Genomic DNA, 15,523 nt, shown 5'->3' with positions numbered 1-15,523 from the left:
ACCAAGTTAGACAAATTTGCAGAAGCTCCCAATCTGATTTTGATAAGAATTATATCAATTAATAGTTCTGAAGAACAATGAAACATTTAAAGTATTAAAAGCAGAAAAATATGTACACTCAAAAAAGTGTACACTCAACCAGTATGTAACGCCACCATAAAAAGCAGAATAAAGAAATAACTTCTTTAGGTCAGTAAAAACATTGTTATTTCTTATGATGTTAGGAACAGCTTTCATAAAGTACTGATTATTCCCCAGAGCAAATAAGAGACCTGAAAAAAAAACTGAGCACCAAATTACTTGAAAATGTAAAGCTTGTGTTTCACAGCCAGGCACAAATGGATCCACGATTAGGATTTTTTTTTTTTTTTTTTTTTTAATACTAAATTTATATCATCTCACTGTATCTAAGGATGCTTGTTTTCTTCAAGAGCCAATAAATGGCCCATTGTTGTCTTAAAGCTTGGATACCTAAATATCAATATAAAAATACAGGTTCCCAATCAAGAGATGTGCGAGACCACAGTAAAACTAGCAACGTTGTCTGGGAATCTGTAGGCCTGATTTGATGATTCCTGGTCAGAGCTTTAACTGGCTAAATGGTGTAGTGAAATACTCGAAATTGATTCTTAAACACCAAATGGGTTGATTATAAACTTACTCTGCATGGCTGAGGAGCACAGGTTTTACTGTGTGCAATCGTCAGAATGACAGCGGCCAAAAAGTATTATTAACCTCATTTCCACTGCTGGGTGAAGTAAGCCAGGGCCAGCCACTGCTAACCCTCTTTTTTCCACACTTACTTAAAGTATGGAATCTGTTAATTTTTTATTTAATGCCATTTGATGCTAAAGGCATGGTTTTGATTACAGTTCAAGTTCTGTGGATGTGAGGATTTAACAGTGATTATAAGGCTAGGTCACTGAAGATGAGCTGTTATCTTCTCAATTTCTCATCAGGTTGTTTTCAGCAATGGGTTGTTTCCTCAGTGTGCCCTGTTCATCCTGGCTATGTTGTTCTGCATACTGGTGGCAGTAATGGGAACTATCAGTGGGATGAAATGAAGTCATTATGAGACAGTGGCATCAGTTTAATTCAGACCAGCTGAGGTTAAATAGCATTTGCATTTTGCAGTTTTTGCTAGTGCTTTAATATGTACCTCTATTCTTGGGAAACTGTGACCTGTATTTACTTACTGGTTGGGTGAATGTTTTGTGTGTCATAGAATTACAAAATAAGTAATTCAGTGTCATTTTCGACAGAAAAGAAAAAAAAATGTATGAAAGAAGCTGATGACTGGAGTAGAACAATGCAATTGTGATGTACATAGGCGTTTGTGTCTGAAACACTGACAGTATGAATGATGAGTAATGGAGGTCTCTTAAAGGAAAGGTAATGGAGCGTAGAAAGAGAAAATGAAGAAGCTGGTTGGTTTAAAAGCTCCACCACTGTGGTTATGCTTTTTCTGTGGCTTCCTGGTTCTTTGTAGGGGGCAATGTAACTTGTTTTCTTTTTAAATACACTGGTTCTGTTGAAAAGCAAAACAAAAAAGTCATTACTAGCAGTAAGTACACAATACATGTAATTTTGCACAATTATAACATACTGAGAGTAAAGAGTTGTGAAAGAAAATTTGATTATTGGGCTACTAGAGTCATTGAAAACAATTCCTAAAAAAATCCCTCTTATCCGTACATATTCTTATCAATAGTGGCCAAAAATAGTAGCCATCGTTGGTGAAAAGGTTTCTTACGTGGTGTACAGGTAATCTGTGGCTCCTCCCACTGTCCATTGCTTTGGCACCTGATGATGGGGTTGTGTCTCTGAAGGAAACCCTCCTCACAGTGGTAACGCACCTGAGCGTTAATCACATATCGAGCTCGTCGCTCACCAAACTGCTTAGCATTCAAGACAAGAGGTGGCTGGCCACATACAGCTGAGAAAAAAAAATATTGAAAGAATTGAAACTGAATATTTGTATATTTAAAGAGACAAACTCCCTTATACAAAGCATTATGTGCAACTTCACTAGGTGGCAAACTCACTGGTGCCCTTCTTGCAAGTGTACGATAGATGGTAGTTACAGGGCACATCACTCCAGCGCCCGTCATCATGCCATACCATCACCACACAGTCCTCTCCTGATAGGAAATAACTATCAGGCTGACCACGATACCAGTTCTCATACAGCTGAGACAGAGAAGAAAGAGAAAATGATATATACAGTGAATGAATAGTGAATAATGAAGTATTCACTATACTGGTAGCATCATAATGATGGGCCAGAGTTAGTCATCTTTCCCCACTCATGAGCAGCGTTGTACATTTCCTTAGATTAAGAGCACTAATTTAAGAAAGCATGTTTTAAATGTAAGACAATGAAGGACACAGTACAGAGGTAGGGTATGAAAAATGTCTGTGTCAATCTGTGAGAGAAAAATATGTAGCATCCTTTTCAATTTGTGGTCCTGGCTCAAAGCAAACATTTCTCCACAAGTTGTTTTCTAACCCAGATTTTCAGGAAATCATTTTACCATCATACTGCTAGGTGCTGAAAGCAATAAAACACATTTTTGGAAGCTTTTCATGGGTGTTCTAGAGTCAAAGTCAGAGACTTAGTTGAATGCTTTTGTATGCGATTCATAGCCTTAAACTGTGTTGAACTGTCTCACAGGGTTTCCTGACATCTACATTTCCGGTTGTACTTTTCAGTGTGACCTTGGCTACAGACTATGTTAATTTTTGACTACATGACAAACAGTGAGCACCAACTGATATTGTACATGCTTGAAAACTTGAAAGTAGTGCTTAGGATGCCATACAAGTTTACTAAACACTTTAGATGAAAAGGGTGTTACTTGCATACAAACTGAACAGTCCTGCAAAGACTGTTGCCACAACAGAGCACATACCAGAGGTAAAGGACGATATCCAGTAAAGTCAGGTTACTATCCTACAACTAACCTAAAAGGGTGCACAAAGTTTTTCTTTTTTACATTGTTTATATGCATATATTTGTATGTGATAAAGACATAAGCTATACAAATTCTGATAGGGATAGGTACACGGAAGCTTTATTTATTTTGTTCTTTGTACATCTGTTACTATTTTCTTTGCACTGCAGTATACAGTATGTCTGTGTATTGTAATAACAGAATGTCTGTTTTTTGTGTTTTGAAAACAGTACAATATAAAGAGAAAAAAGATGGCAGAAAGAAACACCAGGGGTTTCTAGCAATATTATAAGACTAAATGAAAGCTGCTACAAAACAGGATGTGGGTTTTAATTCAACTTTGCAATCTCTAACACCTAGAAGACAGTCTGTAGAAGCAGCAGTTTACAAGCACTTTTCTCAGCACCTCACACTGACGGCAGTTAACAGAGAAGTCTGTAAACTGTGCCAATGGGTTCCCATCACAATTCCGTAATGGTTTGGGCTATACAAAGCTTACCAGCGGGTTTCCATCAGACCAGCGGAAGTCACCCTCAATGGTCCTGTCATTGAGACCAGTCCACTGGTACTCCCTGTACTTATCTGTGGAAGAAAGCCTGGACATGAGTCACACAGCAAATGCCTGATTATCATCATGCTTTCCAGGCCTAAAGACAATACTGCCTCTAACTCTGGCTTCAAAGGACCGTTTAGGGCTCATCAAGCACCAGTGGTTTCTTGCAGACAGGATGGATGGTTTGGGGTAATGAAAATGGAATCAATTTGTTTAAATTCTATAAGGTCAGATCCATTCAGTTCCATAAGCCTAATAGTAAATAGGCTATAGTAAAAGCAAACTCATGTTTTATGTCACTAATGTAGCTGTGTATATTATAAGTGCTAAACTAACTGCAAAGGAAAAACAAAAAAATAGGAACAACTAAATTAATTTCACATTAGGTACAGTAAGCATTTCCTTAAGTCAGTTTAGACCTACGGTTGATGAAATATTGCTCTTCAGGTGACATAACAGAGACCAGGTGACCGCCACTCATCCGACAGTGCTGCTCTGCCACTTCCCAGCTCTGTCGTTTTGCGAAGTGCTTATAACAGTTGCCCTGGAACTTTTCCCAGCCTGGCTCACACTGCTCCAGATCTAAGAAGGACAATAAAAAGTTTTAAAATAAAACTTTTTAAAAAAGTCTAACCATTTGATTCATCTATAGATTGGTGACAATGAAAAATTCATCTTTAAAGTTATTGTGGTTGGATATGAAATCTGGATATAAAAATTGACCATATGTATAAATTTGGTCATACAAAACTCACCAATTTGGCAGAATTCTCCCTGATAGGTTGGCAGACACAGGCATTTGACACCAGTACCAATGTCTACACAGGTGCCACCATTAGAACATGGATTCTCCAAACAGCCATCTAAAAATACACAGTTCCCACTTTTAAACTGACTAGTTATACTCAGAATGACAGCAGAATTAATGGTAATATTGAACCAGTGTGGTTTAAAATGTGCATATAGTGTGCTTTAAAATGTGCATATAGTGTGCAGTTACTGGTGAGGTGAGAGCTAAGTATTGTTTTTTCCACTAGGTGGAACCATTATATAGCTGGTGAAACTGTAAGCAAAAACTGTTAGGAGTTGTGGCAAAAAGGAAATATGTTGTGAAAAAGGAAATTTCTCAATCATGGTAGGCCAGTACTTCGTGTTATGTAACCCTAACCGTAACCCATGTTATGTCTTTTTTCTACAAGGAGCTACAGAGGTTACTATAATTAACGAAAGATACAATTTCAGGAAGAGGAAAATGCTAATGTAATTTTTATTAAGCAACTAGATGAAGCATCCTGCGATTTTTTTTTCAGCAAGCTCATGAATAGGTTTAGACAACAACAAGTTTGTGTAACCTAATATATGTTGTGAAAGTAACCTGAAATCACTAGGCAGCATATTATATTATAGAAAAAAAGCATTGATTCTAATTCTCATACCTGATATGCCTGTTCTGTCCAGCACTCTCTCTGTTGGTCTGGGAGGTGGGGTTGTGTGGTGTGTTTGGGTTGTCCTTTCATCCTCTTCCTTGCTGTTTGGAGATTCTGTGGTGGGAGTCAGGTCCTGATCTTCTCGTTCCTTGTCACTGGTTGCCATGGTGGAGGTCAGACTCTGGGTCTCCTCAGGGTTCTCAGTGGTGGGAACTGCAGTAGGATCTGACTCAGCTGAGGAGTCATGGTCATCTTTGATTACTGGAGTGTCACCGCTGATCTCCAGATCTGCCCGGAACTCCTGTGGTGGGGTAGGAGGAGTCATCGTGTCCCAGATAGGTGTTAAGGTCATGTCTGGGATCAGTGTAACCTCCACAGCAAAATGAGTGGTGCTGGAAACATTTCCAGTATCATTAACCTCTGTTGTGTTCAGGTGAAGCAGGTATGTGGAGTTAAAGGGTATGATGGGAGTGGCACTGGGATAGGGGAGGTCTGTGACTAAAGATCCCCCTCCAGAAGAGTTTTCTGTTCCTGATGAGTTATCTTCATGGCCAATGTTGTCTTTGCTTGACATTGTCTTGGTCTCAGTCAGTGGAGTTGTTGGCATGGTATGGAGCACAGGTGCTTTTTCCACCCTCTCCTGCTCAAACTGCTTCACCTCCTCCTTTATGATGCTGACACCAGTTGGAGTACTGCTCTCTGGAACAGTAGTGTCCAGCTCCTGAGGGGAACTAGCCTCTACATCCACTGCCTTTGGGGAAATGAATGTGCCCAACAGGTGAGGCGCAGGCGTGGTCAGAAGAGTCAACAGTAGTACATTGTCATCATCACCAGAACCATCAATGGGCTCTATTTGTTTCTCAGATAAATGTACAGGTGTCGCAGTCACTCCTGACTCATGATCACTGTCACTATCAGTTGAACCGAGAGACACTACTAGGGATTCAGCTGAAGTATGTCCTGTTTCTTGCTCCACTTGATCTATAGTACTGGCAGTGTCTGTTGCAACAGACTGCTCATGACTTTGCTCAAGACCTGTGAAGTGGCATTTTTTACAAAAAAAAAAAACAGTTTTAATCACTGAGTCATTTAAAAGGTATTATGTTAATAGAAAAGAGAGACATTTGCCAAGCCACTGATATTTTACTCAAATGGAAACAGGATCAAATGCATCTTATTTTTATTTACACTTACTCAGTGTAGGCTGACTTAGATCTTCCAGCAAAGAACTCTCTGTGGTGGCTTCAGATGAAGAATGATCATACGAATCTTCTTGACTCAGGGTGACATTGGGGTCAATCTTCTCTGTGAATGCTGTAGTCAGTTCGCTTCCTGATCCTTCAGTGATTTCTGAAGAAGTGGTCTGAGTTCTGAAGTCCAGACTGATATCTGATTCCAATGCCACAGTGATGTTACCTGCTTGTGCTTCTATTACAATGGAATGTACATCCACATGGCTTCCATCTTGATCATCAAGGTTGGTCTCAGGCATGGCTTTAGATCCTCTAATCTCCCTAATCTCATACAATTGCTCCAAGGTGTCAACTGTTGTGTTTGGTTTACTCTCTGTAAATGTGTTGTATTCCACTTGCTCTCCTTGCTCCAGGTTGGTGTCTGGCATTGGCTGATAGTGTGTATGATTGTCAGTCTTCACTTCTGAATCGGCTGTACTATTCTCTTTATCTTGGTCTTCTGCTGACTTTGGTTGATTCCAGCTGGGCTCTATGTGTACCTTTGGCACTGCCTCAGAGTCAGTGGACTTGATGAGCACTTCTTGCCAGGAGCTCTGAGTCGGCTCAGGTTTCTCTCCATATATTGCTGGGGTGGTGAGGATATTTCTGCTAGCAGTGGTTGTATGAATTTTATCAAATGGTGTTGATGTAGGGTCACGCTCCTCTGACTTAACTGTATGTTTGTTGGAGAATGATAAAATCTCAACAGCCCCTTGAGCCTCATTTTCTGTCTTCTGAGTTACATGACCTGGACTGAACTCTTCCTCTGTGTAAGCTAAGGTCACAATCTCCTGGCCAATGTCCTCTGGCTCTGTGGCCAAGTAAGCAAAAGGGTTGACTGTCTGAGAACTAAGATCAGCTGTGAAAAAAAAACAACAACAATGAAATTCAGATACTATATAACTGCATGAAAACCCAGCAATGAGCAGTATTTGTAATGGGTGTATTTTGTATCAAATCCTCTAACAATATTAAAATGAAGGCATGCTTGTTACCTCTGAAGCAGTAGGCATCGTAGCGAGTGTGAGGTTCAGGAAAGCCTGTCTGATTGCTGTAGCGATAGACTGTCTTAACGCCAGGTTCGGGCCCTCCACACCGCTCTCGTGGGTTTACAATAGGATAGCGTACACTACCATCAGCTAGCCAACCTGGGCTACAGTGATCAAGACCATCATTCCATGCAGCGTATAGCTGGCTTGTGCTGGCTAATTGTGCACCCTGTTGCTCACAATATGTTTTAGCCTCAGCCAGTGTGAATCGCTGTGAGGTAGAGCCGTAGAACACTTTGCCTGAAGTAAAAACAATGGCCTCAAAATATAAACTGGGCAAAAACTGTTTTTTTGAAAATAACTAAATAGCATTATTTACCATCAATGTTCTCTATGTAGCAATAAACATCATAAAGTTCATCAGGCTCCATCATGCCATAGCTTCGGACCCCTGGCAGGCCATCCATATCTCCAAAACAGCCCTCACGAGGCATATGGATAGGGTATCTGAGGTTTGGTTAAAATTTAATTTTTGTTTAAGTATACTGGTACAAAAATTCTTTGAGAAAAAGAAATTAATTCATGATGAATCATGCTTTGTTCATCACCATGCTAAACAGCAACACCGTTAGGACAAAATTAGTTATATGGTAATCCACTGACCTGACAGATCCATCTGCTAACCAACCAGCATCACACTGCTCATAACCACTGTGGTATGCTGCCAGAAGCTGCTCTGGAGTGGCAATCTGAGCTCCAATGTCTTTGCATGCATTCTTGGCCTCGCCAAAAGAGAATGCATAGCGGTTGGAGGCATGTCGATAGTGAAACACAACGCCTAAGGATATTCAGATATCAAACGTTAAAAACAGAGACCCAGCTAAAGTGTCCTGAATATTAATAGTATCAATTATAATACTAGCTTTTGGTCTAGCATATACAGTGTAGCTCACTAGGTCTGATGAAGCACAGAAGTAGCAAAGCTTTCTAATTATTGTGGACTAACAAAACTATGTGCAAAACTATTTTGTTAGGTACACGGGTAAAAATATTCATAGACCACAATTAACGAGCATTTTTATGTTAAAGGTGTTATGACTCTAAGTGGCCATGAGATGATTACCTTTCACTTTGATCTGAGCCAGATCATGAGCATCCTCCAATCCCTGTTGGACCTCACAGCGGTAGAATCCTGTATCATTGTGCCTCAGGCTGTCCAGCTGGAGAGTGAGATCTGTTGGAGAGGAGGCGTAGTTCGGCAGAGAGGCCCGACCTTTATAAGGCTCACTGATTTTCACCCTCTCCCCTCGTGCCACCAGGATCTCAGTCTCTCGTCCAGAGGAGAGCATGCTCCACTTTACCCGCGGCATGGTGTGCCCAGCAAGACGGCCCAAGAAGGACGGGGGTGGCAGTGACACAAGGCACTGCAGAGTTAAGGATCCTCCCAAAACGGCAGACACCGGAGGGCTGTCAGGGATCATAACGTGCAAGAGCCTGGTTTCATCTGACGAAAAGATATGATGTAACTTGTGATATATGATAACACAGAAAATGAGTAATGACTCCACTCTTGTCATCAATTCCTCAAAACACCCTTTTGATGTAAATAGGTAACAAAAAAACTATACGCATCCAGGAGGAAAATCATAATATTGAGAAAACAATCATTCGGCTGACACGTCAAAGCTGGACAAGATCTAGCCAAGTAACTGTAAGAGCATCAGTGTTACGCAGCTGATGAATGACAGTATTCAGCTCTGTCCTTGAACTTCTTACTTTAGCTCCTACTGTGAGAAGCCGTAACCATATATTATAGCCTCTGGAGAGGCAAAGCAGTAAAATAGTGATCTGCACTCCCATGCATTATGTGCTGAGGCTCATTAATCATAGCCTAGTCAGTATGTGGAGTTGACACACCTGTTCCTGGTGCAGGGACAGCAGAGGACAGCAGGACAAAGGGACAGATGGCACACAGCAGTAGAAACAGGAACATCATTGATCTGAGAAGGGAACAGGGAAGAGCAAAGATAAAGTCAACCGCTTTCACAGCAAAAGTAATACCTGCTTATCATGGATGAAAACAGAAACCAATTTTGCTGAACATATAAAAATTTGAAGAATAATTAGGTCACTTAAAGAAAATGGAACTTCAAAATAAGATCCACTTTTTCAGACTAAGACAAAGGATGCAAACACATTGATTTAAGTTGTCATTTATCAACCTGGATCTGTTCTAGTTCGTGATAGCATTTTCATTTAAGAAACTGAAGCATGCTTTCACATGCATGTGTCCAGAGTGTGAGAGAAAGAGAGAGCAGAGAGCTAAACTAAGTGTGTGTTCTTTGTCCCTTTACTGTTGCCAGATTGGAGTAATTCCTAATCTTCATCTCCTTTAGTGCATGTTAGACAAATCAAGACAAATAATTTGCATAATTGAATCATTGTATTGTTTTAAATATGGAATATGGACTGTGCATAGGAATGTCTAAAAAAAAAACATGAAACAAACACTTGGCTCAAGACATTCATTATAGCAACCCTCTTCTCATAAGGTGTGGTCTTCCTTTACAGAAGCAGCTTCTGCAAAGTTATCATTCACGTTGGATCATTTAATGTGTTTATCTTTACTTTGAAAGCTTTGATCTTGGGTAATTTTCACATTCACATATGACTGTTGATTCAGCAGGTGGGGATTACTAGATAATGGACCTGGCAACCCTGTGTGCTTTCCAATTGGCATGAGCCAGGACTCAGTGGGCTTTTGGCGCTCTGGGGTGTGATTGGAATTCTGATGATGAAACTAGTTATCTGTCCTTAACCTCTTATTTGGCTCAGATATCTTTATTCTCTATTCTTTGCTCCATGTCTACTAATACATCAGTTTATCTTGCATCCTTAATATACACCTCTAACAGGCGGAAAATGTAAATCCGACATGGGTAGTTGCTACGGAAGACTGGACAAAATAAAGAAAGAAAGGACCACCTGCTAGACCGAGTACACTAGCATTTGTAAAAAGCAAATGAACTGCATGGTTATGCTGTAAAGGGAAGTGCTTGAAAACCAGGTCAGACATAACCCTGGTGGACATGCAATTTTGTTACATGTTTTTTAAATGAGTTTTAAATGTTTGTAGGATAAGCCTGCATAAACATAAGGAAATTAAATATGTTAATTAGCAGATTAAAAACACTGAGGTTTTGTTATTACATTCTGTAGATAAATAACAAGGTAGATAATGGGTGATAACTTTAGCACAACATGCACTGCAACATTTACAGTATGTAAATTCTCAGATTATTACATTTGTCTACATTTCTATGTATATGAAGAACATGCACTAACAAAAACATGTCAGTCCATTCAGGCTTTACTTAAACTGAGGATGAATATACTGTACAGCATAATTACAACAGGGTATAATAATTATAGTAGCGTGTAGTGTAATTATAGAAGTCTAATCTCTACTCTTCAGTCTTGTTTCTGTCTCTTGCAGTCTTGCAGTCTTGTACAACTAACCATACTGTATGCGAAATTAAAGACTTTAGGGAAAAGATGAGCCAGTAGACTGAGATACTGCAGTCTAATATTGCCCATAGAAACTGGATTTAAATTCATTTTCACAACCTGAATTATGATTAATCAAAAAGACAGGGATCTGCAGGGATACAAAGGTAGGTTTTCATAAATAACACATTCCACTTCTTACTGCCACTGTGAGGTTGGTGGGAATACAGAAAAACTGAATACCTTCTTTAATAGACCTAAAATGTTAAATCTGGTTTTATGAAATCACCTAAGCGCTAAATGTCAAGGCCAAAAAAATCTTCAATATGATAACCACAAATCCTTATTGTTACACTAACATTTCTGCTTTGAATTACAGGACAGGACTTTTCCAGAGTTTAAGAAGCCAGATACAGGGATCTGTATGAAGCAGAAACAAATCCCAGAGTAACCCAGTCTGTGTGCATGAAAACCTCAGGCACAGACTAGCAGGACTTTTTTTTTTACATCATACTGCTCTTTACAAATGATGTGGACAAACCAAGTAATAAGAGTGGGGGTAGACAACAGGGAGAGAGCGTGGGTGTCTGAGAGCAGTGGAAACTGGCATTAACAAAGTAAAAAAAAAAAAAAAGAGAGAGAGAGAGAGAGAGAGAGAGAGAGAAAGTGCTGTTCTAAGCAGAAAATCAGTGGGTGTGTTATAGTCGTCCTCACCAGAGCGAATCTTGGACTTAATGCCCAGCTTGGGCTTGGGGGGAAAATTAAAGAGGAAGATGTAATTTTCAGTGGCAGTTACCAGAAAGCCTCAGAGAAAATGAAGGAAAACCAAATGCTGAGAGTGAGAGACTCACCTAAACTTACAATCAAGCTGCCAGTTCTCTCCCCATCTATCTTAATTTTTCTCCCCAGAAAATGTGCCATTTCCTCTGTCTTTCTTTCTCGGTCTGTCTAGTATTTACAAGATTGTCTGGTTCTAAATTGTTAATGAGAGCATTGGGGCAGTCAGCTTTGATCTGCATTTCTGTTCCTTGAAAGTCATTCCTCCCCAGTGCTCTTGGTCCATGGCCTATAGCCATGACCACATTTCCATAATCCAAGGAACAAGGAGCCAGACTGCTTGTTCAGAGGGTGAGCGGTGAAAAGCACAGTCCAAAAACCTCAGGAGCATTTAAACAGAATACTGAATGACTTCAGGAAACTGCAAGTCAATGATAGAGGCCAGGCTTTCCTAAAGGGTCATACCAGGATGAAGAGGAGGAGCAAGATGAGCAAAGAAATAAAAAGGAGGGATGAGAAGTGTTGCAGTGTCATTACATCAGATATTATCCCCTAGACCAGGGGATGATACAGTTCTCAGCGGCTTTATAAGCCAAGTTGAATATTATGGCTAGTGCTCTCAGTGGAGTGTTATAAAGTGCAGCACATGAGTTCTCCATATGCCATTAACACTGTGGAATGAAGCTTTGTCTACTGCTTTGCTAGCATTCTCAATCTCAGTCTATCTTACTGGAAATTACTGCTTCAGTAATATAGTCTTTTTATCTTTTTTTTTTTCTCCTAAGAGAATTAGGGTATGATGTTTTACTGAAATAGATCTGTTTCAGATTTTTTGCATTCTTTCATATATACCCAATATATATACGATTTTCTTGGTTAGAACTGTCTAGGATTTGTATGGGACATTCTTCAGCAAAGAAACAGGACTGCATTTATCATCTACAATGCATGACAAATGGGTTCTGAAATATTCTGCTTGTACGGAGGAGGTTATGTGAGTGATAGACTCAATATTATGAAATGTGACAATAAGACATTAGTTTGGAGATTAAAACAATAACTTTAGCCAAATATACTTATAAGCAGGGTTTTGTGGACGAAGGTAGTTTGTGGACAATTGATCATCACATCTATATGTGCTTATTGAACATCCCGTTCCAGATTTAGTTCCCCTGTGTAGTTATAATATCCTCCACTCTTTTGGGAAGGCTTTCCAGTAGATTTTTGAGCATGGCTGTGGGTATTTTCATTAGAGCATTAGTGAGATCAGGCACTGACGTTGGGTGAGGAGGCCTGGAGGACAGTCAGAGTTCCAATTTATCCCAAAGGTGTTCAGTGGGGTTGAGGTCAGGGCTCTGTGCAGGCCACCCGAGTTCTTCCACTCCAATCATGTAAACCATGTGTTCATGGACCTCGCTTTGTGCACAGGGGCATTGTCATGCTGAAACATGTTTGGGCCCCTTAGTTCCAGTGAAGGCAAATTGCAATGCTACAGCATACATTCTATACATTTGTGTCAACAGTTTGGGGAAGAACCACATAGGGGTATGATGGCCAGGTGTCCACAAACTTTTGGCCATATAGTGAATATGGCACATGAGGGTGAGGGACAAATTATAATTTAATTATTAAAATATTAATTAAAACAATAATAGGGAAAAAATAATTAAAGAAAAAAATGACAACATTAGCTACAGTTCTCCTATTTATGGAAGGAGGAGCTGACTTATGTAATGAATCATTATAGCAGCCTTGCATGTCATCAATAATATTTGCATGTTTTTATTATGAAGATAATCTGTGAGAGCATTCAGATATCGCTGTGGAGCTTATGATGCATGAGACTAATTTAGAATACATGTTGATCATTTCACATTTCTATGACTATGTAACTAGCCATATAATAACATATCTCAGTTTAGTTTAACTCATTTAGAATGACTGATCTGGATTTGTTTGCTCCTTAATAAGGATCCATTGTACTGAAATACATCCAAAGTGACTACATGGAAGAAAAAAGGGGAAAAACCAGTTGGTGTTCATGATGTGAATCACAGGAATACAGAGCAAACATGCAAGCAGTGGATAGCTGGGACAGATTAATTTGGGTGCAGATTTTTTGGACAGCTTTGAAGAGCTGGCCAATCTATGTAAGGTTGTTTTGCTCTCAAATGTCAAGAACAGATGACCTCTCTCTAAAAAGACAGATTCTGGGCATTTAACTGCGAGCAAAACTGACAGGCTCTCGAACAGCCTCCACACTATGACCTACATAAGCCAAATAGCCTATAAATAACCCAAACAATGCCTAAATTTTTAGCAAAGTATCAAGGAGCCACAAAGGGAAGAAAGAGACTCAAGTGGTTAATGAATGCTTATAAAATGGGGGTAGCAATTTTACAGTAATTGCATTAATATACTAATCACACTAACTCATATCAGGAGAGTATTTTTTCAAACTTACCCACACAAGCACAAACTATACCACCAACAGCAAACAGAATGAAAACAATTAATAATCAATTAATAATAAGCAGGCAGACCTAAGGAGAATAATGTGAACCAATGTAAAAAAAAAATTATCTCTCTCTCTCTATACATACATATATATATATATATATATATATATACACACACACACACACACACACACACACACACATATATATATATATATATATATATATATATATATATATATATATATATATATACATGCATGTATATCCTACCAACTCATTTTGAAATATATCATTTAAAAATGTACTCTTGAATATAATATAATAACTTTCTGCACTGGACATGTGTGCAGGTTACTGAGACTACAGAGGAGTTCAGAAGAAGGAAAAAGACGCAGTTACCTACCGCATCCCTATGCAATCTGCATTAGAGTTATGATGTTATAATCTTGCTCCAAAAGTGCTTTTCTGTAGTAGAAAGGCGAAAGGAGGCGAACCTGTGTGCTGTGTGCACAACCCGGGGAGTGAGAACTGGAAAGAGAAAGGGAGGAGAAAAGAGCGCGCAGGAAGAAGTGTGGAACAGCTCTCTCTCTCTCTCTCTCTCTCACACACACACACACACACACACACACACAGGGAACACGTTTTATTCCACCCAAGGGTTGATGAGGGGAAAGTAGGACAGGAGTGGGCTGATCAGAAAGACGCAAAACGGCCCGAAGGAGGTCATCGAGTCAAAGTGGATGATGCTGATGATGATGATGCTGATGATGATGATGATGATGATGATGATGAAGATGATGATTCGAATAGATGAGGGAAGTTCAGAAAGCGCATCCTCGCTGCTGCTGATGCTGATGCTGGCCCTCAGGCACAGAATACCAGGACATCTTGACATCATACTGCTCTTTCCAAACAATGTGGACAACTCAGAATCAAATTCGCTGTAATGCGATATTGAATATTACTTTAAGAACTTTAACCATACACTTCATACAATGGGTTAACCAGTCCGTCTTCCGTTTTTTTTTTTCCTTTTTTGTGTGCCTGGCTTACGTGACATCTTTTCAAACCTGAGTGAATGGGAAGAACTCCTCGCCAGAGATCCTCTGTAGATGAGAAAATGTCTAATTAGCCACAGAAGTTTCAGTGGGCGTTGAGGCTTGTACCGTGAAAACGCAGCAGAATATTAACGACCTGAGGAGCTGCTAACGATGCATATAGACCTAGTGATGGTTTTCATCAAGTTAAAGTATTTCAGACAGTTTTATTCTGCAAGTCAAAACACTCCTGTGTCCCCACCTGGCCTGGACCTCGGACAGTTTCCCTGGTTGTCCCCTGGGGCTGCTGGACCTTACTATGTTGGGATTACTATGTTTACTGTAAATTGCATAAAAGAGTAGTTTTTACAGCATGACTCTTTCAAGATATCACTAAATTAGTTAAAGCACTTTTTAACACATTCAGTGACATCATTGTGAATGAGTTAAAGTGTTTTTCTCCCCACAGCAGGACAGCCTGGTCTGGTGCACATGTCCCTCCCTATCTACCAGCACTCACAGACTTTTATCAATGATATAGCTTCTGTATCTTCCAAGGATCCCATCTAATTAAAATTGCAAAGA

At 39.7% G+C, this 15,523-nt stretch overlaps 1 protein-coding gene across 1 annotated transcript; it reads right to left on the bottom strand.

The window, feature by feature from the left end:
* Positions 1-356: 356 nt before the first annotated feature.
* bcan (brevican) lies at positions 357-14,473 on the bottom strand. The gene is made up of 14 exons (XM_026926581.3): positions 14,305-14,473; positions 9,073-9,155; positions 8,279-8,659; positions 7,819-7,993; positions 7,535-7,662; positions 7,162-7,455; positions 6,129-7,025; positions 4,944-5,969; positions 4,263-4,370; positions 3,931-4,089; positions 3,454-3,536; positions 2,046-2,190; positions 1,754-1,936; positions 357-1,528 (listed from the first exon to the last, which is right to left on the bottom strand). The coding sequence occupies exons 1-14, from the start codon at positions 14,307-14,309 to the stop codon at positions 1,455-1,457; spliced, it is 3,741 nt and encodes a 1,246-aa protein (XP_026782382.3). The 5' UTR covers positions 14,310-14,473; the 3' UTR covers positions 357-1,454.
* Positions 14,474-15,523: the final 1,050 nt, after the last annotated feature.

Source organism: Pangasianodon hypophthalmus, chromosome 1 (assembly GCF_027358585.1).
Source record: "Pangasianodon hypophthalmus isolate fPanHyp1 chromosome 1, fPanHyp1.pri, whole genome shotgun sequence".
NCBI lineage: Eukaryota > Metazoa > Chordata > Actinopteri > Siluriformes > Pangasiidae > Pangasianodon > Pangasianodon hypophthalmus.
This window is presented reverse-complemented; position numbering and strand designations above follow the sequence as displayed.

Excerpts from the sequence above, each read along its gene's own strand:
- bcan (XM_026926581.3), bottom strand. Across the intron at positions 7,456-7,534 it reads CTACATAGAGAACATTGATG|GCAAAGTGTTCTACGGCTCT; the intron begins GTAAATAATGCT and ends TTTTTACTTCAG. Across the intron at positions 7,026-7,161 it reads CGATGCCTACTGCTTCAGAG|CTGATCTTAGTTCTCAGACA; the intron begins GTAACAAGCATG and ends TTTTTTTCACAG.